At 46.7% G+C, this 25,953-nt stretch overlaps 3 protein-coding genes across 3 annotated transcripts; all 3 read left to right on the top strand.

Moving 5' to 3' along the window:
- Positions 1-3,825: 3,825 nt before the first annotated feature.
- lbx1b (ladybird homeobox 1b) lies at positions 3,826-6,220 on the top strand (the record flags this gene model as incomplete). The annotated part of the gene is made up of 2 exons (XM_079730160.1): positions 3,826-4,174; positions 5,742-6,220. The coding sequence occupies 2 exons, from the start codon at positions 3,826-3,828 to the stop codon at positions 6,218-6,220; spliced, it is 828 nt and encodes a 275-aa protein (XP_079586286.1).
- A 4,859-nt stretch (positions 6,221-11,079) lies between these two features.
- cenpk (centromere protein K) lies at positions 11,080-17,125 on the top strand. Its single transcript, XM_079730159.1, has 10 exons — positions 11,080-11,109; positions 11,280-11,444; positions 11,596-11,652; positions 12,407-12,470; positions 13,003-13,049; positions 13,467-13,549; positions 13,645-13,743; positions 14,117-14,255; positions 14,350-14,403; positions 16,722-17,125. Exons 2-10 carry the CDS (start codon positions 11,280-11,282, stop codon positions 16,875-16,877), a joined length of 864 nt encoding a protein of 287 aa, XP_079586285.1. The 5' UTR covers positions 11,080-11,109; the 3' UTR covers positions 16,878-17,125.
- A 436-nt stretch (positions 17,126-17,561) lies between these two features.
- Positions 17,562-24,660, top strand: LOC307071207 (stromal membrane-associated protein 1-like). The gene is made up of 10 exons (XM_079730142.1): positions 17,562-17,819; positions 18,570-18,703; positions 19,041-19,126; positions 19,230-19,305; positions 19,663-19,728; positions 19,835-19,910; positions 20,011-20,138; positions 20,716-20,923; positions 23,094-23,428; positions 23,944-24,660. The coding sequence occupies exons 1-10, from the start codon at positions 17,702-17,704 to the stop codon at positions 24,070-24,072; spliced, it is 1,356 nt and encodes a 451-aa protein (XP_079586268.1). The 5' UTR covers positions 17,562-17,701; the 3' UTR covers positions 24,073-24,660.
- The last annotated feature ends 1,293 nt before the right edge of the window (positions 24,661-25,953 follow it).

The following is a 25,953-nucleotide window of genomic DNA, read 5'->3' as shown; positions in this document are numbered from 1 at the left end:
CAGTGAGAGCCCTCCATTAGAGCGCTACAGTGAGCCCTCCAGTGAGCCCTCCATTAGAGCCCTCCATTAGAGCCCTCCAGTGAGCCCTCGAGTGAGCCCTCCAGTGAGAGCCCTCCATTATAGCCCTCCAGTGAGCCCTCCAATGAGCCCTCCAGTGAGCCCTCCAATGAGCCCTCCAGTGAGCCCTCCAGTGAGAGCCATCCATTAGAGCCCTCCATTAGAGCCCTCCATTAGAGCCCTCCATTAGAGCCCTCCATTAGAGCCCTCCATTAGAGCCCTCCAGTGAGCCCTCAGAGGACGTCCTTTGCTGATGACGAGGGCTTTAAACCCTGGATGCTTTGAGGACGGCCGGTCGGCGTCTCTATAGGAGGAGGATGTCTGGGTGGAGGACCGGCTCTGAGCTCTGAGGCCCCCGGACCACCAGAGCGCCGCTCTGAGGCCCCCAGCCAGACCGGAGCTCGGAGCCCCATTGCCGGAGCGCCGGGCTGTGTGCTGGCCGGGCTGTGGCGCTGGCCGGAGCGCCGGGCTGTGTGCTGGCCGGGCTGCAGCTGCCTGAGGAGGCTCAGCCAGCAGGCAGAGCGGGTCTGGGTGAGGCTTAATAAAACACTGCAGACATTGAGCTCAGAGACGGAGCAGAGGCACTAAATCAACACCTGGTTGAGGAATAAAGGCCACTTTGTGTCAAGGCATTGTAATTATTATGAGGCTCTCAGACACTAAGGCGTGTGAGACGCCTCGCTCCAGAACAGCAAAACACACGTACTCACTTATTTATTATATCTTATTGCATGGAAAGTGGCCACAAAATATAATAATTATAGTAAAAATAAAATATTGTCAGTCGCTTTGGATAAAAGCGTCTTCTAAATGTCCTAAATGTAAATGTAATAATAATAATAATAATAATAATAATAATAATAATAATAATAATAATAATAACAAAATAAAACTTCATTTTGGATTGTAATAATAAACAAAATAATTTTTTTTGAATATTTGAACCAATGAAATAATGATTTATTGTTTATTTATTTTCTGGACACCTGATATAACATGATTGTCATGTTACGTCACCGGTAGTTTCAGTTGAGAGTATAATGTTGACCTTGGCAAATATGATAACACGGTTGGCATGATGAGTAAAATATCTTCCATTAGGTGACCGAGTGATTAGTGGTCACTCGGATAGCTACAAAATACCTTCACATTCGACCCCTAACTGGTATTTTATAATTTAACAAACTAAAATATGTACAAAATAAAAGTTTGTACATATTTTGGGATTTAAACCTTCTGACAAAGTGAATGGATTGTTTATTTATGGCTAATGTAGGCCTGCATGAATAAAAATATAAATTAGGCCTATATGTTTTATATATTTGCCTCGGATTATGGTATTCTAAGACGAAGTCAACGTCATGTGACTCCACACAAATGGACAACGTGTTTCAAAAACCTTTATTTAACCTTATTTATATTTCAGCCCGATGTATAAACCGTATTCATGTTATAAATGTTAACAGTGGCGACAAAATCGCTTTTTTTAATAATCCATCGGTGATCTTCTCTTCTTGCTATTATCTCAGAGGTCCACCGCTCTGAGGCAGTGCAGGAGGAACCTGGGGAGCTAAGTATGGATTGTCAGAGATTGGTCAAATGTTATTCTCAGGCCTTGTAGCTCTCCCTCAATATCCAGACCATAACAGGACAACTGAACCGTAAAACCCTTCAGTTATGGTCATGATCACTGCGTCTTAATTATTAGTATTAATCAGGACAGAATAATACAATTGTAAAATTGCCGTAATCAAAGCCCGTCTGTCTGTCTGTCTGTCTGTCTGTCTGTCTGTCTGTCTGTCTGTCGTTCTGTCTGTCTGTCTGTCTGTGTGTGTGTCTCTCTCTCTCTCTTTACATATAGCCTACATACATCTAAAGATAAATATATTATATCATATATAGATATAATATATTTATATCGTATATAGATATAGATATTTCTCTCTCTATATATGTATATATATATATCGATCTATATCGATATAGATATCTCCTCTCGCTCTCTCTCTCCCTAAATAGCGCCATTCTGCTGATATTATTTCCCAGGGTGCCTTCATCAATGAACCACATGACTCAAAGATGACGTCTAACAGTGCGGCCGCCGCCGCCTCGGCATCGAACACGTTCAGAGAGAATTCAACATTAAAAAAAATAATCGCACTAATCTAATCCAACCAACAGGAGATTAAAACGCTAAAAATTTTTATTTTAATCATATCAATGAGTATTATTATTATTATTGTTGATATTACTATATTGCTATTATTAGGCCTATATATTGTTCTTATTATTATAATTATCATAGAATTATTATTAATACAATACGAATAATATCACAGCTATAATAATAATAATAATAATAATAATGATGGACCGATCAATTTAAACACAATATGTCCTATTTCCTCAAAATAAATACAGACGTTATTAAATAAATAGGACGAATCGAAATTGAAAGACCCACCAAACTTGGGTATATTATGTATATATATAATATATAGGATATATCGCGTAGGCTCTATATATATATATCGACCTAACCATATATATATATACACCTAACCATACATATATATATATATATATATATATATATATATATATATATATATATATATATATATATATATATATATATATATATATATATATATATGCATCATATCTAATGCCCGTATCTTTGCCTGAGTTATGGCCTGGATGGTGGCTCCTCTCCTCTCTCTCCTCTCCTCCTCGCCTTTCCCCTCTCTCCTCTCTCTCCTCTCCTCTCCTCTCCTCTCTCTCCTCTCTCTCCTCTCCTCTCCTCTCTCCTCTCTCCTCTCCGCTCTCCTCTCCTCTCCTCTCCTCTCCTCTCCACTCTCCACTCTCCTCTCTCTCCTCTCTCTCCTCTCCTCTCCTCTCTCCTCTCTCCTCTCTCCTCTCCTCTCCTCTCCTCTCCTCTCCACTCTCCACTCTCCTCTCTCCTTTCTCCTATCCCCTCCTCTTCCCTCTCCTCTCTCCTGCTGATATATCGCCATCTCTGCGTTACCTTTACAACATAAAAGGATCATCCGAGCTTTCATCGAGGAGACATCCTGTGAACGGGTTAACTGTATAATAGTAATAAAAAATCTATATCGACGACATCCTTTTTAGTTTCGGTTTCAGTTTATCCAGACTATCTCTAGTAAAAGTAAACTCTTTAAACTTAAGTTCATCAGTGGAGACACGTCGGCCATAAACTCTCCATCCCTTCCTGTTTCGTTGGGAATAAAACAAAAGTGTCCGTGGTACATTTCCCCTCGGCGCGCAGCCTCCTCCTCCCACCAGGAGTAAATTAGACGATGATGATCAGAGCACAAAGCGTTATAATTCTGCCGACTCCTCCTCCTTCCAGCGATGCCCCCTAATTAATGGGACCCCCCCCCCCCCCCCCTCATCCTAAAGCCCGCGTCGCTCTGCAACGACAGAGTCAGAGAGGGACGGGAGAGGAGTGCGAGCCGGCACGGGACCTCATTAATTACCTCCAGATCAATGAGAACTTGTTAGTAATCGTTGGACTACACCATCTTCACGACGCATCTCGGACTGGCTCCTCTCCGGGAAGGACACTTTGGAGAACCTTCTGGATTATTCCTCCTCCTCAGCTGGCCTCATCTATATGCTATGTGACCTGTTGCGTGGCTGCCGGCTTTTCGATCTCCTTTCAGTCATTTTATTTTTTTGGGTTTGGTTGCCGCGGATCCACAAAGTTGCAGTGCGCTCTCTGCGCGTAAAGCTCGCTCCGTCATGACATCCAAAGAAGTGTCCAAACGCGACGCAGCGGAGAGCAGGAGGCGAAGTCCTCTCGACCTGCTGCCGCCCGCCGCCGTGACAACCAAGCCGCTCACCCCCTTCAGCATCGAGGACATCCTCAGCCGGCCCTCCGTGAAGCGCGGCTACACCATCTGCGGCACCGCGCACCTCATCTCGGCCTCGGAGAAGCACCGCGGCGGGCCGGGTGGACCCCCCCCGCTGGGCCGGACCCCCCCTCTGGGCCGGACCCTGCTCGCGCAGACCTCGCCTCTCTGCGCGCTGGAGGAGCTCGCGAGCAAGACCTTCAAAGGGCTGGAAGTGAGCGTGCTGCAGGCGGCGGAAGGTGAGCTCCACGTGCATACCTGGGCGACACGAACAAACGATGGCCTCCGAAGTGTTATTATCTTATCATTATCTTATTATTATCATTTTATTTTTATATTAATATCTTATTATTATCTTATTATTATCCTATTTCTATCTTATTAATATACTATCATTACCTTATTATTATCTGATTATAATCGTATTATTACCTTATATTATCCTATTGTTATCTTATCATTAACTCATCATTTACTCATTATTATCCTATTTGAACACGTATTATTTTATATTAAATAAACGAATAATTCCGCTTCCGAGGCCTCTAGGCGAATTTAAATTCATTATTTAACGTAAATGAACGGGACGTTATTTAATATTTTCCACAATGATTTGCGATTATTAGTGAGTTATTAAATAATAACTAAAACGCACCATCCATCAGCGGAGTTATTTGGATGTAGCTTTCATCTTTGAGCGTATCGCTGCCTGACGCAGAGCCGGAATAGGCCAGAGTCTGAAGGCTATGAGGCTATAGGCTAAAGGCTGGAGGCTGGAGGCTGGAGGCTAAAGGCTGGAGGCTGGGGCTAGCTCACTGGACGTGCTGGACTGTTCTGTACTGTACTGTATTGGTGCTGTATTTTATTGTACTGTACTGTATTGTGTTATACTGTCCTGTGTCGTGTTGTGCTGTGTTGTGTATTGTATTGTACTGTACTGTATTGTACTGAATTGTACTGTACTATATTGTACAGTATTGTACGGTAGACCTACTGTAACTTATTATACAGTATTGTACTGCAATGTATTGTACTGTATTGAATTGAACTGCATTGAACTGTACTGTATAGTATTGTACAGTATTTTGTATTGCACTGTACTGCATTGTACTGTATTGTACTGTATTGCACTGTACATCATTGTACTGTATTATACTGTACTATATAGTGCTGTATTGGATTGTACTGTATTGAATTGTACTGTAATCGACAATGTGTTGTATTGTGTTGAATTGTATTGTGTTCTATTGTACTCCATTGTACTAAACTCTGTTTTAGTGTAGTGTATTATATTTAATTGTTTTGTATTTAATTGTATTGTACTGTATTGTATTGTATTTTTTTATTGTACTTTATTTTCCTTTACTGTATTAGGTAATTCTGGATTATTTTATATTGTTGTGTATTATATTGAAGTGTCTTCTTTTGTACTGATATGTATTGTCTTTTACTGTACTGTATTATACAGTATTGTATCGTATTGTCTGAAGGAATTTCTGTATCTCTCCAGGAGGGACGGGACGACGTTGTTCAGTATTGTATTTTATTGTGTTGTACTGTATTGTACTATATTTTACTCTATTTTACTGTATTATACTGTATTGAATTGTATTTTATTGTACAATATTGAAATGCATTTTATTGTAGTGTTTACCATATCATATTGCACTGTATTAAATGTTATTGTATTGTATGTACTGTATATAATTGTATTGTACTATATTGTACTGTAGCCCACTGTATTGTATTTTATTTTATGACACAGTATTCTACTGTATCGTCTGACGGTATTTCTGTATTCTCCAGGCAGGGACGGGATGACGTTGTTCGGCCAGAGGAACACTCCGAAGAAGCGGCGGAAGTCGCGCACGGCCTTCACCAACCACCAGATCTACGAGCTGGAGAAGCGCTTCCTGTACCAGAAGTACCTGAGCCCGGCGGACCGGGACCAGATCGCTGGCCAGCTCGGCCTCACCAACGCGCAGGTCATCACCTGGTTCCAGAACCGGCGCGCCAAGCTGAAGCGGGACCTGGAGGAGATGAAGGCGGACGTGGAGTCGGCCAAGGCGGTGGGCCAGGTGCCCCTGGAGAAGCTGGCTAAGCTGGCCGACCTGGAGAAGTGCGCCAACGGGACGCTAGGCCATCCGCGGCCCGACTCCCCGGCCCTGGCGCAGAGGCCCGGGCTGCACAGACTGAGGCGGCCCCCCGGGTCGCCCTTCTCGGACCACACGACCAGTAAGGAGGGCTCGGAGGACGAGGACGTGGAGATAGATGTGGACGACTGACCGGGAGGAGGGCCCGCATAGACTCAGAGCCCACCGGGACGGGACGTGGACCGCTTATATACCGTTTTATATCGAAACAAAGACCCTATCCACAGGACGCATGAAAACGAGATGTGCAGCAGATATTTTACACCGATGAGCTGCGATCAAAGCAATATCGTCTCCGAGGACGTGAAGACATTATTTTTGCATAAGCCTAACACCATACCCGCCCCCCCCCCCCCCTCCTCCGATTCGCTCTCACACACACACACACACACACACACACACACACACACACACATACACACATACACACACACACACACACACACACACACACACACAGAGACACACACACACACAGAGAGACGCACACACACAGACACACACACACACACACACACACACACACACACACACACACAACACACGCCTCCTATATTTATTTTTTCTACTCGGCCTATTTCCTATTTTTGCGAGAATTCCGACAAAGTACCATCTCTTTTTTTGGCATGGGAATGCATGTTTTGATTTGTGATAATTTTCTATTTATGAGTTGATTTAAATTATGTTTTGTTTGTACCACGTGTGCATGAGCGATGAGAGACTCTACCGGAATGTTCCACAACGAATCACTCGTTCAGAGGATTCATTCAGTCATTCAGTCATTTCGACTGAAGGTCCTTTTTAGACTCATGATTTGGATACAAAATGACTTCCGATTTTAACTTTCTTTTTTTCTTTCTCTCTACACCTGTAAGTGCCTTTCTAAAATCAGGACAGTATTTGAAATCCAATGCACAAACTGTAATGTATATACTATGGTAATAAAACGCCTCTCCGGCTATTTCATGTATGCTCTAATTCCTGCAGCGATGGATTTATTATTGACTTATTATCAGGACTAAACCACGACTGTCACACGTTTTACTGAGTATAAAAGCTCACGTTTTATCCTGAGACTAACAGGCCATTGAGCTGTTTAGTTTCTCAGTGACACATTCGGCTCTGTCTCTGTGCCTTTGTGTCTCCAACAGGATAACACTCCGAGTCCCGACTCCTGCGAGTCTTTTAAACCCTAAATGCGTGTCGTGGCTTCTTGACCCTCCGACGTGCTCCTCTATTCGGGGACCAAATTTATGTGAGAAACACAAATCTGGTCCTGGGAGGAAAAAAGGACGAGGATGCCACAAAACCACGACGTTTTGGGCCAATTCCTCCGCGCCTTTATAGACCTTTTTTGTTCCGAGGGCCTCGGCTCATAATTCTGAGCGTAAAGCATGAAAACTGGGGACAAATGAGGCTGGGGCCCCCGGCGGGGCAACAATGGGGCCCCCCGCGGCCCGCCATACTGGGACAAGTGTGTCCCAGCGCACAGAAAGGACGCCGGCGTTTGGAAGCCATATGGTTTTTGAATTTTCCTCACAATTTGAGACAATTTGATGGATTGCGTTAACCCTGCTTTTAAACTGTTTAACTGGGCGGTGAACAAAGGGCCCTCAAAGGGCCCTGACGCAGACACTGAGGCCGAGGCACCGGGGCATCTGCGGCGCGTAATGTCTGCCAAGCCTTTCTCCAAAAGGCCTCTGAACAAGTCAATGAATTACAATGAAACGCCTTTCTGTCTTTCTTCGCTTTTTAGTCCCCGGAATAATATGTTTGACTTCTGTCCAAGAAACGGTGGAAGTAGAAGAAAAAAAGTGGCCAACGTCGCACATTTAGTGTTGGGAGTGTTTTGATGTTAAGTGGGAACCATAAAGAGTTTGGACTGTGACGTTTAGAAGGAGTCTGTTTAGGGAGGTCTTTGTTCGGGGCTCTTCCATTCCCTTTCTCCTCGCTCTCTTTATTTCTTTTGTCTTTAAGGGGTGTAATGAAGCTGAAAACATTATAATGTGAGACAGAGTGTCTAAAAGAGTGTCTAAAAGGGGGAACGGGGACTGAAAGGCAGCCTCCCGTTTAGCTGCTAAGGAGGGAGTTCTTTTATTCGGCTGCGTCGCTTTCATCTCCGCGTAAAACACTAGATTACATTCATGGGTTTAGTTTATAAAACACTGGATTACATTCATGGGTTTAGTTTATAAACACTGGATTACATTCACGGGTTTAGTTTATAAACATTGGAATATATTCATGGGTTTAGTTTATAATCACTGGAATATATTCATGGGTTTAGTTTATAAACACTGTAATACATTCATGAGTTTGGTTGAGCAGAGAACACAACTCACTAGTGAACACTGAACAAGGAATCGTTTCACCAATACTGATGTATAAAGAAACAAGGCTCGATATATTCGCAGGTACACAAAACTTATATAAATTCTCCGGATTTTAAGGATTACAAATTAACAATGATGAAGAGTGATGATAATGATGGAATCACCGTTCCACGTTTTTTAAGAGTGTGGTGTGTGTGTGTGTGTGTGTGTGTGTGTGTGTGTGTGTGTGTGTGGGGGGGGGGGGGGGGGGGGGGGGGGGGGTGTTGTGTGTTGTTAAAAGGGATTCGCCTTCTGAATAATATCCCTCTGCCAGTGGTCTTCCATTATGAATAAACCATTATTATTATTATTATTATTATTATTATTATTATTGTTATTATTATTATTATTTATGACTGGAGAGGGTTAACGCAGACTCAGTTTATGGATCTCACTTGCTTATTTTACGAGGGGTCGGCTGTGAGGCTGGGCCGCTGAGAGGTGTTGGAGAGAGAGAGAGACCACCTCTCTGTAGTAATTAATCCGGACGGTTTAAGTGTATTTCAGTATTCCCGTTCAAGACGGAAAAAAAAATCATTACTTCAATCGTCCGGAAAATTGAAGTTTGATGAATGAGTCTGAGACCATGAGTCCATGAGCTCCTCTCACGTTGGCTCACGTCATCGGACTCTCTCTCTCTTTCTTAAGCCTCTCAGTGAGAAGGAAGGAGCAACAATTATCAATTATCATCTGTTGGAATCCACAAAAAGGCTGAGAGAAGTCTTCCCTTCGGTCCGAGGATCAGAACCTCTCTGAACCGCTTCACACTCATTACACACACATAACATTACTCATCATAATAATCCTAATCATTATTATTATTATCAGGCTATTACAACAACAATATAAATATTAATATTAATAATATTATTATCAACAATATTGTTATCATCTATTGTTATTATATAGTGTTGTTGTTAATAATGTTGTTGTCTTATCCTTAATATTATTTTGTTTCGATGAATCCATTAGACCAGTTTATATAATTTGTCCCTCCATTAATGTTAGACATCAGAATCATCATTGTGACGTCCCAAATGATGTATTTTAAAATAATTACCAGGCCTAATAACGCAGTGATCGGATGGCTCATTATCTGATCACTCAGAGAGTCTACTCATCGTGTAGCACTGCCATATAGTGAGCTCTGTCTGTAGCTATCTCCTAATAAAGGGAATCGGAGGACTTTTAATGTTGTTATGGCCTTCCTAGAGCCACTTGATACTTCAAACTTCAATTTTACGGGCGATTGAACTAAGCATGTTCCTGACACAATTGATGTATGTATTAATTTCCTTTAACTGTTGATTAATTAGCCTGCGTGGAAGGCGCAAATGTAACCGTTTGATGCCAATTTGCATATTAATCTAATTGTTCTTGATTATTCCCAGGATCTGTACTGAGTTCTGCTACCTGCTGCCGATATCTGCTGATGGAACACAGAAATCAATCACTCACAACGGGTTGGATATCTGGAGGTAAGAAGATTGCTCATTGCTGTGACTGCAGATCGAAAATTAACTAACAGGGAGGTTTATAAAGATCTTATTTCTTAACTAAAAGGAGGTTTAAATCGATCCTATTTCTCAACTAAAAGCAGGTTTATAAAGATCCAATTTCTTAACTAACAGGAGGTTTATATATATATATAAATGGGTTAGGGTTACTGCAGTCCAAAGGCATGCATTCAATAGGCCTAATAATATATTAATGATTTAATGTACATTTATTGAATGTATGCGTTTGTTCTACAGTTTTACAAACAAAACATGGTGAGCGTGTCGAAAGCACAATTCTGTTTTTTTTAATATTATTAGGGCTTGTATTTCTTCTTAATAATATAATATAAGATAAATATAGGACTCTCAGTTTGATGTCAGATCACTCCGCCACGCACACGATGCGGCCTATTTATCAGATTGAACAACACTAATTATACAGTTTTGTCAATTACCTGTCTTGTGATTGGCTCAGAATCAGGTGTTTGGACTCCGTCCAGCACGTGAAGCGTTAACGTGAAGACTTGCGCTACGACAGATACGGGAATGACGTCCCCTGGTGGCCGCGGACCGAAGGTGCACCCTGAGTTTCCCTGAGCAGTGATCTGTAGTCAGACCGTCTGAGCACAGAGTGAATCTGGGGCGAATTCATCCATCACATAAAACAGGCCCAACTTTATTGAGAGAATGACAAATGGCAAGTTACAGTCATTAGGTTGAAAAGGGTTAATGTTGGAAACGGGCCGAAAAGGTCCTCGATTAAATATCATGTCATTAAAGATCTCGCAGTGGGCTTATGCTAATATTGGGCTATTTTAGAGATAGATGTAGATAGATATAGAGATAAAAAGGATGAGTTACACCTGCGTGATTGTGTTTGAACAAATCCTTTATTATCTGCCTGATTGTTGTCAGAGATGGTTTATATCATTCTCATTCCAACAAGGTGCAGTTAATAAATCTTAATCAAGATCATAAATGTTCTCAGGCATTACGCAATTTTACGCAGTGAAGACGGTTCCAATCGTAGTTCCCAAACTGCGCACCCTCCGCGCAGCTTTAGTCCTCGACAACACGCTCGCTGCGCCCAGCTGACGTCATCACTATTGGCGGTATTTTGAATGCGGTTTCAACGGATCGGAATAAGAAGGTAATTCAACAACACAGAAGGGTTTTCATCCTTTAAAATCTATATTTATATTTATAATACAGTGTTTGTGACTACCGACGCCCTAGAACTGTTATTTTTGTCTGGTATTCCCAAAGGGTTAATTGCCTTCCTTAAAGCTGATAAACTTGATGTTGCTTTGTCTACTTTAGATGGACTCTGACCAGCCGGAAGTCTCCGGGCCCCCTCCTCTCCTCTCCTCCTCTCCTCTCGTCTCCTCGTCTCCTCGTCTCCTTCCCTCGGAGGCTCCGTTGTCAGAAGCTGCTGAGGCTGAACTGCTGGATAGATGTGAAGAACAGTTCACTAACCTGGAGAGGGTGGGTGTTGGTGTTGTTCTTGTGTTTGTGATATTGTTGTTTGTGTTATTCTTTATTGGTGTTGTTTTGTGTTTGTAACCAAACAACCCATCACCATCACCATGACCTGAAGCCATATCTCATAGCTATTCTCTGTCACTTCCTCTCTCAGATCCAGAATGCGATCCTGTCGTGTGAGGCGGATTTCTCTGCTGACCCACAGGAGCAGGTGATCATTGAGTTCATGTTTTAGTATCCCTGAGTTTGGTGTAATGTTGGCGGCTAGGAAGTTTAGCTCCCAGTTATAAAGTTCTTGATTCAATACTTAATGTCGTCCACTACACACACACTTATTGTATGTTGTACATCCGGGCACTTAAAAATAGTATTAGCATTGTGAAGTATCTTATTGTAGCTATCTCTGTTGTAAACCGGGAATGGTTTAACCTAGTGATGGTTAGTGCTTGGCACTTGGTCCTATGAACATCCTTACTGTATCGACAGCGATATATTGTTGTTTATCTTTTTTCTGACAAAGAACTTATTGCAAGTCACTTTGGGTAAAAGCATCTGCTAAACGTCCTGAATGTCAATGTACCTAGCCTTTAAGTCTCCTGAGACAAGAGGCCTAAAGATGTATTCTGCCCAAGAAACACCAACATCCAACTTGGAAAGATTTGACGTTTCGCAAGCTAAAAATCGCTAACCAACCACCCTTAGACGTGGCACTCTGATACAATGTTTGTTGGGGTCGTACAATAACCTTTACATGATGAGAGCATAAGCAGTCTAATTGTACCATTAGCCATTTACCTTGGGAGAGTAGTTTCACGTTATTAAATGGCAAGATGTTTCGGCCCACATTATATTTTCATGATGCATTCGGGGGAAAAAAGGTTTTCGGATTCTAGTGCTTAAAATGTGTCATGATGTGATATTCATGCAAAGGATAAATACAATGAATACACGAACGCATCTCTCAGCCTCTGAACAGACTGAAGGCCACAGAGGCCCAGCTCACCCAGTGGCTGAAGATGGAGCCCAGAGGTAAGGCGGGATTCAGTTCAGATCGTACTTAGAAGAGGGCGGCCTGTGGCTCAGGAGGCAGAGCGGGTCGACTGGTAACCGGAGGGTTGCTGGTTCGATCCCCGACTCCTCCGAGCCGTCGAGGTGTCGACTCGCCGTCGGTGTGTGAATGGGTGAATGAACTGGTGAATGTGAAGCAAAATTGTGCGGTGCTTTGAGTTGCCACTAGTTAGAAAAGCACTGTATAAATGCAGTCCGTTTACTGTGTAGTCTACTATAACTACTATATAGTTATATAGCTTTAAAGTGACTTTATCACGATTGTATAAATGATTGCCTGTTCGGAGAAATGCTTATGCTTGCAATTGTTGCAATAAACGTGCATTAACAAGGATGTGACAAACCTTTGCTACATCCTTATGTCTCAGGCTCCTTTCAGCTCAAAGCTTGTCTTCTCGAGCTCTGAATCTCGTTTTAATGCATCCTTGGACCACAATGGCCTCTGTGGTGAACTGAAACTCACTGTCTGCTCCTCTGAACTCTCCCTCCTCAGTGCTGCCCACCAACCCTGAGATTCTGCTTCATGCTGGAAAAGACGAGGTACGGCAATGTCTCACCTTTGCAGTATAAAATTAAAAGATATCCGTCCCAAGCAGGATGTTTGTGTTAAAGGACAATTTAGCAGTAGAGGGATAAAAATTGTATAAGATTGTAAAAACTACAAAGTGTTAAAGGCAATTTTTGTAAGTGTTTATCTATCTATGTATGTATATCTCATACACAACATGGGTGGCAGCAATGCTAATTCAATCAATGTCAGGATGACAGGAAGTTGATGTCGACAGTATTAACAGTATATGCTACATGATTCTACACATTAGCCTTGAGGTCCTCCTTATCACGTGACCGCCCATTCTGTTTGGCTGGAGATGATGAGTTCATGTGATCAGGGGGTCTCCAGGCCGCTCTGAGGTGCACCTCATGGCTCCTGTAAACAGCTCAACGTTCCTCCACCAGATTCAGAAGCTGATGTCAGAGCTGGAGATGATCGCCGCGTGCTGCGAGGCCAAGAGGAGCAACCTCTCAGAAACTCTCAAACGGTCTCCTTCTGCCCCCCCCTCTGCTCTGAATCCGCCATGGTGAACGGGTTGGGATGAACGGTGGATAAAGCGTTGGTTCTGCTCCTGTTCTTTAGGGAACAGACATGGCTCGAGAAGAGGCAAGAGGTGTTGACCGCAGCAACCAATCACGTTGAGCGGCTCAGAATAGAACAAGAGACTTCGTCGGAGCACAGGTGGGTTTAGTGTGATGAACCAATGAGAATCCAGGAAATAGTTTTCAAAAGTAAGAATCCCTTAAAACGTATAATGCAAGATAAAAGGTCAGAATGTTCCCCGGCGAGCCAATCCTGGAGCTGACCTTGAAATACCGACCCTAACCCAACTTTTACGTCGGATTAAATTGACCTTGACCCAAGACGCCTCACCCTGGCTGACTCCGCCGTCGGTGTGTGATTGAGTGAATGAATGGGTGAATGTGAGGCGGTATTGTAAAGCGCTTTGTTTGGCCACTGGTTAGAAAAGCGCTGTGTAAATGCCGTCCATTTATCGTATAGCATCGACCCCTGATGTATCATTAGCGTCTGTATTGCTCTCCTGTCCTGACAGTATCACCAGTGTGTTGCTGGACACCAAGAACAAGATCAAGAAGATGAAGAGCTACAACGACCAGCTGACGGAAGTGCTCGGGGACCTGCTGGAGGACCACTTCCCCCTCCCCACGGCCGGCGCCGGCAAGAGGAGGAAGGTGAAGACAGCCTTCGACGAGGACAACCAAACACCTCCTAAATGTGTTCTGAACCAAGCGAGTGTGGCTAATTACCCATCTTGTTACTCTGCAGAAGGCGCTGCCGGATCGGAACGACAATCTGATATCGCTGAACACTATTCTGGAGGTGAGTGTGGGTTCACCGCTCCGTGCTCCTCTACCGGCGGTGGATTGATTGAGATGAATGTAGGATCATTAGCCATCTCCAGTGACGATGGAGATGATTCATTAAACACATCATTCCTTAAACAGAACCCTGTTGTTACAGTAGGGGTGCTGTGGGGGTGTACAGCGCTCTGGATGATTAATACCGCTTCACTCACAGCAGCTGTCACAACACAACGCACCAAGCAAATCACCCACAGTGATTAGCATCAAACCAGGGAGTGGCACTGAGTGTGTTGACAGTAACAATAACTCATGGAGGAGGAGCTGTGTGCTGCTATACATGGAATCCCCATTTAATTCAATTCAATTTCAAATTCAATTCAATGTTATTTCTATAGCCCTTAATCCGAGTCCAGTCTTAAAGGGCTTAACAGGCCATAAATGCATCAACCCCCCCTGACCCTAGCCCCCCAGAGGGCAAGAGAAAACTCCCTTAATTAGCAAGGAAGGAATCTAGAGGAGGAACGCAGAGGGGGGGGATCCCTCCTTCAGAGGGGGGGATCCCTCCTTCAGAGTGGGGATCCCTCGTTCAGATGGGGGATCCTTCCTTCCAGGGATGGTCAGGAATAGAATGGGGGCCATAGTTGACGAACATACATACAGGCCAAACTTTCTAAATGGTTGAAGGGTGAAGGGCTGGCCAGTCAACCGTAAGGAGAACCAAATTTAAACGCGTTTTTTATTCATTCTTTTGGTAAGTATCTGAAAATTATCTGTGATTCCGTATCATGTCGTGGGGCACTCTGTATCGTATCGTGGGGTACCCTGTGACTCTGTATCGTATCGTGGGGTACCCTGTGACTCTGTATCGTATCGTGGGGTACCCTGTGACTCTGTATCGTATCGTGGGGTACCCTGTGACTCTGTATCGTATCGTGGGGTACCCTGTGACTCTGTATCGTATCATGGGGTACCCTGTGACTCTGTATCGTATCGTGGGGTACCCCGTGACTCTGTTATATATCGTGGGGTACCCTGTGACTCTGTATCGTATCGTGGGGTACCCTGTGACTGTGTATCGTATCATGGGGTACCCTGTGACTCTGTTATATATCGTGGGGTACCCCGTGACTCTGTATCGTACCGTGGGGTACCCTGTGACTCTGTATCATGTCGTGGGGTACCCTGTGACTCTGTATCATACCGTGGGGTACCCCGTGACTCTGTACCGTACCGTGGGGTACCCTGTGACTCTGTATCGTACCGTGGGGTACCCTGTGACTCCATATCGTATCGTGGGGTACCCTGTGACTCTGTATCGTACCGTGGGGTACCCCGTGACTCTGTACCGTACCGTGGGGTACCCTGTGACTCTGTATCGTACCGTGGGGTACCCTGTGACTCTGTATCGTACCGTGGGGTACCCTGCGACTCTGTACAGTACCGTGGGGTACCCCGTGACTCTGTATCGTATCGTGGGGTACCCCGTGACTCTGTATCGTATCGTGGGGCCCCCTGTGACTCTGTATCATATCGTGGGGCCCCCTGTGACTCCGTATCGTATCGTGGGGCACCCTGTGACTCTGTATCTTATCGTGGGGCACCCTGTGACTCTGTATCTTATCGTGGGGTACCCTGTGACTCTGTATCGTATCGCGGGGCCCCTTGTGACTCTGTACAGTATCGTGGGGTACCCTGTGACTCTGTATCATATCGTGGGGTACCCTGTGACTCTGTATCATATCGTGGGGTACCCTGTGACTCTGTATCTTATCGTGGGGCCCCCTGTGACTCCGTATCGTATCGCGGGGCCCCTTGTAACTCTGTACAGTATCGTGGGGTACCCTGTGACTCTGTATCATATCGTGGGGTACCCTGTGACTCTGTATCATGTCGTGGGGTACCCTGTGACTCTGTATCGTATCGCGGGGCCCCTTGTAACTCTGTACAGTATCGTGGGGTACCCTGTGACTCTGTATCATATCGTGGGGTACCCTGTGACTCTGTATCATGTCGTGGGGTACCCTGTGACTCTGTTATATATCGTGGGGTACCCTGTGACTCTGTATCATATCGTGGGGTACCCTGTGACTCTGTATCGTATCGTGGGGTACCATGTGACTCTGTATCGTATCGTGGGGCACCCCGTGGCTCTGTATCGTATCGTGGGGTACCCCGTGACTCTGTACCGTATCGTGGGGCCCCCTGTGACTCTGTATCATATCGTGGGGTACCCCGTGACTCTGTACAGTATCGTGGGGTACCCCGTGACTCTGTAGCGTATCGTGGGGCCCCTTGTGACTCCGTATCGTATCGTACCGTAACCCCCCCCCCCAGCTGCTGATGAACCGGTCCATGGAGAGCCCCCACGACCCGTACGTGGCGGCAGACGACCGCTTCTGGCCCCCCTACGTGGAGATGCTGCTCCGGTACAGCGTAGCTGTGAGACACCCCGAGAACAGCGGCCTGATCCGCCTGGAGAGCTTCTGCTAGCGCTAAGCACAAGCTATCGTATGCTACCACAGCTAATAATGCTATCGTATCCTACCACAGCTAATTAACTGTTTTAACAGCACTATCTAAACGTGAATACAATGTAATGAAATCCTAAATGTGTTTTATATAACACCGCTTTCAATGTCATTGAGGTGTTTTTCTTTTAATAATATCGTGTTCTCATTTCAAATGTTTTCTCAAATGTTTTTTAACTATTCTTGATATTTATCAATAAAAAACCTGGTTCTGCATTATTTTACTTATACGTTTTTATTTATTTTACGTCTATTTTATTTTATCGTTTGTTTAGAATTGTTTTTAGTAGTAACTAAGTATTCTTATTTTTTGTTTATTACATTTTTTATATACTTAAATTCCAGGAAATATTATGTTTCAATAAATAACATCTCAATACTCCTGCCAGGGATAATTAATAATTCTGATGGAAACGCGTGTAGAATATGAGCTGTATGACCTAAAATGTGAGTTAAATAACTAAATAAACAACTGAATAATAACTAAACACCTAAATAAAGATCAATGGACGGGTGAATGTGTCAACACCAACGTCACACCCCTCCGTCCAATCAGCGCGGTCCATTCCGAGAGTACGTCACACCCTTTCGTCCAATCAGCGCGGCCCATTCCGGAGAAGCTCAAGTACTCATGTGGGTGGAAACTCATCCGCTTCCGGGTGTTTTTCTTATTTCCACGGAGGCGATCGGTTTTTCCGATTATGGTCTTTCACCTCAAAGTTATCGACTTTGAGCATTGAGACAACAGCGAGCCTCGCATCCTCCTCTCCTCCGGTCCAGATCACCATGACGACCCGCTCGGAGCGGGAGAAGAGCCTGAAGCTCAACGAGCAGCACCAGGTCATCCTGGCCGCCCTACTGCGGGAGGACGACAACAAGTACTGCGCCGACTGCGAGGCCAAAGGTACGGCTACCCCGCTCACCCGCTCACCTGTCTCACCCTCTCATCCTCTCATCATCACGATCCGTCCTCTGACAGCAGAGCGGAAACACAACGGGGGGTCTAGCTTGTAGCTTGTGGCTAACACTCGGAGCTAACAGAGTCAGAGTAGCGGTGTCAGCTGACTGCTCACTTCCCCTTCAGCACAGCGCAGTATGGCTAGCTGCTATCCGGACTGAACCAACAGCATCGCCATATGGTTCCAAGCCCTCCGTATGAGTCTGTTGGTCCAGAGGAGCAGAACGTTTCAGAGTCTGGGTGTGAATTCCAGTCCATTTGAATCACATTGAAAGAATGCAGCCCTCGTGCCAAGAGGAGAGTTTCCTGCGTGATGGCGCATGCTCATCCTTCACGTCCACGCTGATCCCTGTTTTCAACCCCTCTCCTCTCTCCTCTCCTCCCTCTCCCATCCTCTCTCCTCCCTTCCTCCCTCTCTTCTCTCCTCCCCTCCCCTCCCCTCTCCCCTCCCCTCCCCTCCCCTCCTCTCCTCTCCCCTCTCCTCTCCTCCTCTCCTCATCTCTACTCTCCTCTTCTCTCTTCCCCTCCCCTCTCCTCCCCCCTCTCCTCTCCCCTCTCCTCTCCTCCCTCCTCTCCTCCCTTCCTCTCCTCCCCTCTCCTCTCTCCTCTCCTCATTCCTCTCTTCTCCTCCCTCCTCCCCTCTCCTCTCCTCCCCTCTCCTCTCCTCTCCTCTCTCCTCCTCTCCTCTTTTCCCAGGTCCCCGATGGGCCTCCTGGAACCTGGGAGTGTTCATCTGTATCCGGTGCGCTGGGATCCACAGGAACCTGGGAGTCCACATATCACGGGTGAAGTCGGTCAACCTGGACCAGTGGACCTCAGAGCAGATCCAGGTAAGACCTGAGACGTCACAGTGAATGTAATGACTAAACAGTACTTAGCATGGTGTAGCGTCTTACCCTAGCTATCTCTGTTGTATACGGGGAATGGGTTAACCTAGTGATGGTTAGTGCTTTGCACTTGGTTCTATGATCATCCTTACTGTACCGACAGAGATATATTATTGTTTCTCTTCCTTCTGACAAATGGACTTATTGTAAGGGGCTTTGGATAAAAGAGTCTGATAAATACCCTTAATGTTAATGTAATCACGGTGAATCAATAATGCAAGGGTCTCCATTATTGGAATTGAGCTACGCTGGCCAAACTTTGGATATCTTTGTGTTTCAGAGTATACAGGATATGGGAAACACCCGGGCAAGAAAACGCTACGAGGCCAACCTTCCAGAGAGCTTCAGAAGGCCTCAGACAGACCAGTATCCTTCAGTCGAGAGAGAGAGAGACACACACACACACACACACACACACACACACACACACACACACACACGGTAGTTTCCCCCTTAACTTTGACCTCAGAGCTGTGGAATTCTTCATCAGGGACAAATATGAGAAAAAGAAATACTTCAGCAAGAACGTGACCAATGGAGGCAGTGTAAGCACATCGACCACGCTCCGTTTCCAGAACTGCAGTTCACAGTTCACTATCACTTCTGCTCAGACTCATGGCTGCTCTTTACTATCGCTCATTTCTTTGTCACATAGTGCTGTCATTTTTTTGCAAAGCTCATTACAAGAAGTTTAAGATTCATCCAATGAAGTGACGTTTTCCTAACAAAATGCATCATTGAAGCAGATCCCTGAGAGCAGAGTGCTTTCTAAACGGGTCGTCGTGTGTCAGGCCACACCGGGCTCTAGATGAGCTTTGGTTATTTCTGCTGGATTTCCATACCCGTATGTAAAGGTACTGCACGGTGAACTGACCAATAGGGCGACTTGTTTCTCTCTCCAGCCAAAGGAGAAGGAAATGAAGAGGGAGAAGGAGGCGGAACGAGGGAGCAAGTCCTCCTCCTCTAAGGTAGGCTGTCGCAGAGCACAGCCGCTCCTGATTGGAGGAATCGCTTTTTCATTCACTCCTGATGGGAAGTGACCTCAGATTGATAGTTTTCCTGTTTCTGTTCCAGAGTGAAGATTGTCGACCCGTCCCCAAAATCAGTCCTCTGAAAAGTTCAGAGAACAGCGTTAACCTGCTGGGCCTCGGTGAGTCCGTCCTTCTGTCCGTGTCCCTCTCTTTCTCTTTAATACATTCATTTACTGATTTATCAAACACATATTTCAACGTCCAAATGGATCTCCTCAGATGTTCCTCCGGCCGCGTCGACCACCAGCAGCAGCTCCACGAGCCAGAACAACAACGACCTGGACATCTTCGGGCCCATGGTCTCCAACCCGCTGCCGGTGGCCAGCCCAGCGGCGCACTTCTCTCAGGTACAAACCACCGCCTCCGAGGGCCTCCTCTGAAGGCCTCTACAGCCTCTCCAGGCCTCCTTCAGTGGAGGAGGAGGAGGTTAAGTGAGGTGACCGTGCAGCTAGGGTCAGGTTTTTTCAGGGGAGTTTTCGCTCCTCTGTAAACTACTGTGTAATAATACACAATCCCTGTCATATTATGGGATGGATTGAATATGGACGCATGTACAGATGGACGGCGGTGTTGATACCAATGCGTCACACATCAGATATCGTTTATTAACTCCGAGAAAACATTTAGCAAACGGTGGGTATTATTGTCTCTGATCTAAAAGGCAAACATACTGCATTCTCCAACCGGGGGCCGCTCAAAGCGCTCTACAACACCGCCTCACATTCACCCATTCACCCCCCGACGGCGGAGTCAGCCCCCCAGGGCGACAGCCAGCTGGTCAGGAGCAGTCGGGGGGGGGCGTCTCGCTCAGGGACACCTCCACACTCCGCTAGGAGGAGCCGGGGATCGAACCAGCAACCCTCTGGTTACCAGCCGACCCGCTCTGCCTCCTGAGCCGTACGTAACTCCTGTGCTTCGTTTCAGGCTGGTTCCATGGACCCCGCGAGCACCCCCACCCAGGCCGGGGCTGGGGCGGCGCTGGCGGGCCTGACGACCTCGGGGTCCAGCCAGGCGGAGCTCGACCTCTTCAGCGACGGCAGCGCCGCCAAGGCGGACGACCCGGCCAAGAAAACCCTGAGCAAGGACTCCATCCTGTCCCTGTACGGGACCAGCAACCAGCCGAGCCCCAACGGTGAGGGGGGGTACGGAACCAGCAGCCAGCAGAGCCCCAACGGGGGGGGGCTCTGTGTTGGAGGCTCTGTGGGGGGTCTCTGGGGGTTGGGGGCCGCGCTGCCGGGCGGCTAATCCAGTGTTGAACGGGTCTAGTGTGTAAATCGGATGTGAGTCAGCGGTTGATCTGCTGCGTGCTTCCCTTTTTACAGTGAGCCGTCCGTCTGCGCTATACTACTGTACTGCACGTCCCCCTGCTCGCGCTCTCCTGACCTTTGGACGTGAGATCACTCGCGTCACACTCCAAACCGGTCTGTGCGCCTGTCGGCTTCGGCTGTTTACCCAAACGCTGTTGTTCAACACAGAGGTTGGACGTCTGTCTGTCCCTCCTCTATTCCTCTACGTCTATCATGTTTCTGGATCCATAACAAACTGAAGAGCTCCCAGCATGCCTTGTGGACCCAATGTCCTCTGGTCCAAGACTAAACCAGAGGTCGGTCATGGTCAGGACGTCTTGTCTTCAGGGATTCTCACTGCAGGAGGTCTGTGTGTTTAAGAGGACCTCAAACGGGACGAGAGATGGATGTGTTGTTTCAGATTGAATCCCGACTCACAGAAACCAACACCCTCTACAGAGTTAGATCGGCTACGGCCAACATGTTAGTGACAGGTGAAGGAAACTGCAGGCTAATGCAGTCGTCTTAACATGTTCCCACATGTGAAGGAAACCCCAGGTTAATGCAGCCTTCCCATGTTCCCCTCATTTGAATGTTTTTCACTCTCCTCGACTAGTGAACACCTATCTGAGTTGAGTGGACAAGTTGCATTTCATTTTCACTGTTTCATAAACGAAAGGCGAACTCCTCCCTTCTCTTATCTCAGTTGAACACTGCAGTCAGCCGAATGGACGCTGGCTTTGTGTGTTTATCTTCAGGTCTGCAGGCCCGAGGGCAAACCTGTAGAGAGGTGGTTTGCCGGTATCAACCAGTCGAGCAGCTCGGTCTGGTGTGCAGAGGTCGCCGGGTCGATGGGAGAGAACACACGGCGATCAGACGTTTACATTACACTCAGGGGATTCTGCAGACGCTTTTAACCAAAGATACTTCCAACCATCTGTGGACACATTCACACACCGACGGCAGAGTCAGCCACGCAGGGCGACAGCCAGCTGGTCAGTAGCAGTCGGGGGGGGGGGCGTCTCGCTCAGGGACACCACAACACTTACTTGCTAACAATTACTTGCTAACTAGCAAGTAATAAAAGGTCTGACGTGAGGCTGTCTCTTTCCCGCTCAGTTGAAGCGTTCCACCGGGGTGGTTTCTGGAGCTCGCTCCACAGCTCTGGTTGAACCGAGGAGTTTAAGTTACTGATCCTGGTGTCAGCTGATCCTGAGAGGCCGGCGTTCATTACCCAGTCCCTGTTGGACGGCTTCTTCCATACGACTCCACACACACACACACCGAGAACCTCAGCTGAAACACACACACACACACACACACACACACACACACACACACACACACACACACACACACACACACACACACACACACACACACACACACACACACACACACACACACAGGGAACCTCAGCTGAAACACACACACACACACACACACACAGGGAACCTCAGCTGAAACACACACAAACACACAGGAAACCTCAGCTGAAACACACACACACACACACACACACACACACACACACACACACACACACACACACACACACACACACACAGGAAACCTCAGCTGAAACACACACACACACACACAGGAAACCTCAGCTGAAACACACAGCAGAAACACTTGTTTACTTTAGAAAAGCAAGGAACCCTTTTTCCCTGTAGCCACTGCCTTTGATCAATGGGATTAAGAAATTGAGTTGAAAAAAGAACCTCATGCAGCTCATTTAACTCATTTCATTGGCTCAGAGTTCACCGGGACCCTGTGTACCCTCCCCCCTTACCCCCCTCCCCCCTCTTACACACCTATGTGCTGTATGCCCTGGCACAAAACAGTCCTTAGCATCGTGTAGCATCTTACCCTAGCTGTCTCTGTTGTGTACGGGGGATGGGTGAACCTAGTGATGGTGAGTGCCTGGTCCTGTGATCACTGTCTCTCTGGGGGAAGGCGTCTGCTACACGCCCTGGATGTAAACGCCCTCCCCTCTTCCCTCCCCTCTCCCAGCCGGTATGTACATGGGCCCGTCCCAGATGCAGTTCCCGGTCCAGGCGCCGGCGGGCTACCAGGGGTACCCGGGCATGGGGGGTGCCCCCCCCACCACGGTGATGGGCGCCATGATGGGCCAGGGCGGGGCCGCCATGATGGCCCCAAACTCGGGCATGATGGTGGGGATGACCATGCCCAACGGCTTCATGGGGAACCCCCACGCCGGGCTGATGGGCGTGGCCCCCGGCATGATGGGGGGGGCCGGGGGCGGGGCCATGCCCTCGGGGATGATGGCGGCACCGGGCATGTACGCCATCAACCCCGCACAGCAGGGCCAGTGGAACATCGGGCAGGTAGGGGTCACACACACACTCACCGGGGGGGTCATGAACACACGGCCTGTTAAGCCCCCTGAGACTGGACCTGTGATTAAGGGCTGTAGAAACACAATTCAATTGAATCAATGCGACAATTCACCGCGACGTCACAACGCGTTCCTCCGGGTGGCCGAAGCCGAAGCGTTGTCCGACGGCCCCGCTAGCGAACGAACCCACAGATCAGGAAAACTGGGGGAATGGCTTGAGTGAGCGGTGCTACGGGACATCTCATTAATATATATATTATGCAACATTATATTGATATCGTTTTCGTCAACTTCGGATCAACAACAGTGCTTTTAACTAACAGTGTAGGTTAGGAGGCGTCCGGACGCCTCCGGGCGGCGGAACGCGGGCGGCCTCCGCTGACCTGATGGTTTCAGTACAGGAAGGGAAGACAGAGCGCCGCTGGCCGGTCGTGCCCTCAGACGGCGGTCCCCAGGGTGGTCTTCTCTGTGCGGTCCACGCTGACCTCCTCTCTCCCGCTCCAGATGAACCAGCAGATGTCGGGCATGGCGCTGAACGGGCCGGGGGGGGCCATGGCCTTCGGGCAGCAGGCCTCCGGGATGGGCAGCTGGGCCGCGTCCGGCCAGACCATGAGCACCCAGCTCTGGAAGTGAGGAGGAGTGAGGAGCTATCGCCGGGCGAGGGGGTCGGAGACGCAGAGCGACCGTCCAACGAGCCTCCGAACTGACGCCCACTCCCAGCACCCGAACCAACCGAATGTGGAAACGTTCTCTCTCTCTCTCTCTCTCTCTCTCTCTCTCTCTCTCTCTCTCTCTCTCTCTCTCTCTCTCTCTCTCTCTCTCTCTCTCTCTCTCTCTCTCTCTCTCTCTCTCTCTCTCTCTCTCTCTCTCTCTCTCTCTCTCTCTCTCTCTGTGTTGTGTGAGTGCAGTGGACATCATCACTGCAGCGCAGGCTCGCAGTGTCTGCCTGTCGTATGTTATTTTATTTTTTGATCATGATTCTTTTTTTATTTGAATGGAAATCGCATAAGGAAACAGAAGTCTGGACGCGACGGCCGTCCACATATCACCGAGGCTACACCGGGTCACCATGCTTTTATTGTTCAATGTTCCACTCTCAGAGTATAGAAGATGAATAGTATTTAACGGGAGAAGGCGTGTCTCCCCCTGTACAGCACTGTCTATCCCTCTTTTAAAATACCTGTGGTCCCCCTATACGGAATAAAGTACGATACCCCCCCACTCTGCGTCGTGTGCCGTCGTGGTTACCCAGCGATGTCCGCACCTCGCTTCACTCTTCTCTGCGTTGGTTCGATTTAGTCCGCATGAACCCAACTGGCGCCTACAGAAGAGGATTAGGGAATGATTGGTGAGTTTCAACTTTAAACTCAGAATTATGACTTAAAAATAAGATGTGGCCGTTATCCTCTTCCGGAGCGTCAGTCGACTGGGACAGGTTAACGTTTCATAGTGATGTATTAATAGCCGATGGGTTTGGTCTGCATAAATTGGGCATTGTGATGGGCTAGTGTGGTTAGGGGGTCGTACATTCACATTACATTTACATTCAGGGCGTTTTGCAGACGCTCTTATCCAAAGCGACTTACAATAAGTACATTTGTCAGAAGAAAGAAACACCAATATATCTGCCGGTACAGTAAGGAGGTTCATAGAACCGAGTGCCAAGCACTAACCATCACTAGGTTAACCCATTCCCCGTATACCGCAAAGATAAGCAATAAGATAAGATGCTGAACGCCAAATACTATTACTCTAATTAATAGTACAGTATAATTATTAGTACAGTACACTGTTAAGTACTGTTTGTATTGGTAATTCAAATTAATTTATGCTACTGATTGTTTATTAACTTAACATTTTAAATATGATGGATTCTAGTGGTTTATACTAAGATACAATTACTAACAAATAATTGAATGCAGCTGTTGATTATATTAGATTACTTGCAGGATTAACTTCAAAGATTAATGTAATTGTACTTTTTGTCACCTTTTAACCTGAACAAATTGTCTTTTTCGAAGTGACCCGTTTCTTTGTGTGTCATAATAATATGACCACGGGGTAGCGGTGTTGACCCATGTAGACCTTAGAGAATAAGAGCCCCATAATACTACCGCCAGATTTACGTAGTGCTTGCAGTTAATGCAGGTTAAAGTGACGCAGTTGTAGTGTACAGTATTTATCAATTTGTACTTTGCCTATTTCAATTAATTGATGCGCCCACTGGTTAAGCATTTCAATGTTCTTTGGCAGTAAAGATAAGCATGAAGTGGATTAAACCCAACAGCTTCCACTATCAGTGTTGTGCCTGAACGCGTTCACTGAACGAAAGTTCATGAACTCGTTCATATTTTGGGCGAACGTGAACTGAACGTATTGTATTACTGCCTGATGAACGTTACTGTGAACTCGTTCATTCTGGTGTCAGTGAACGGCACGCTCACTCGGTTTAACTTCGTTCAATGGGGGGGTTATTTCTCTATCAACACGGCGGATGCGCGCGCAGATCGCCGT

Source organism: Pollachius pollachius, assembly GCF_949987615.1.
Source record: "Pollachius pollachius genome assembly, chromosome: 2".
Classification (NCBI taxonomy): domain Eukaryota; kingdom Metazoa; phylum Chordata; class Actinopteri; order Gadiformes; family Gadidae; genus Pollachius; species Pollachius pollachius.
The sequence above is the reverse complement of the archived record's forward strand: the minus strand, read 5'-3'. Positions and strand labels throughout refer to the sequence as shown.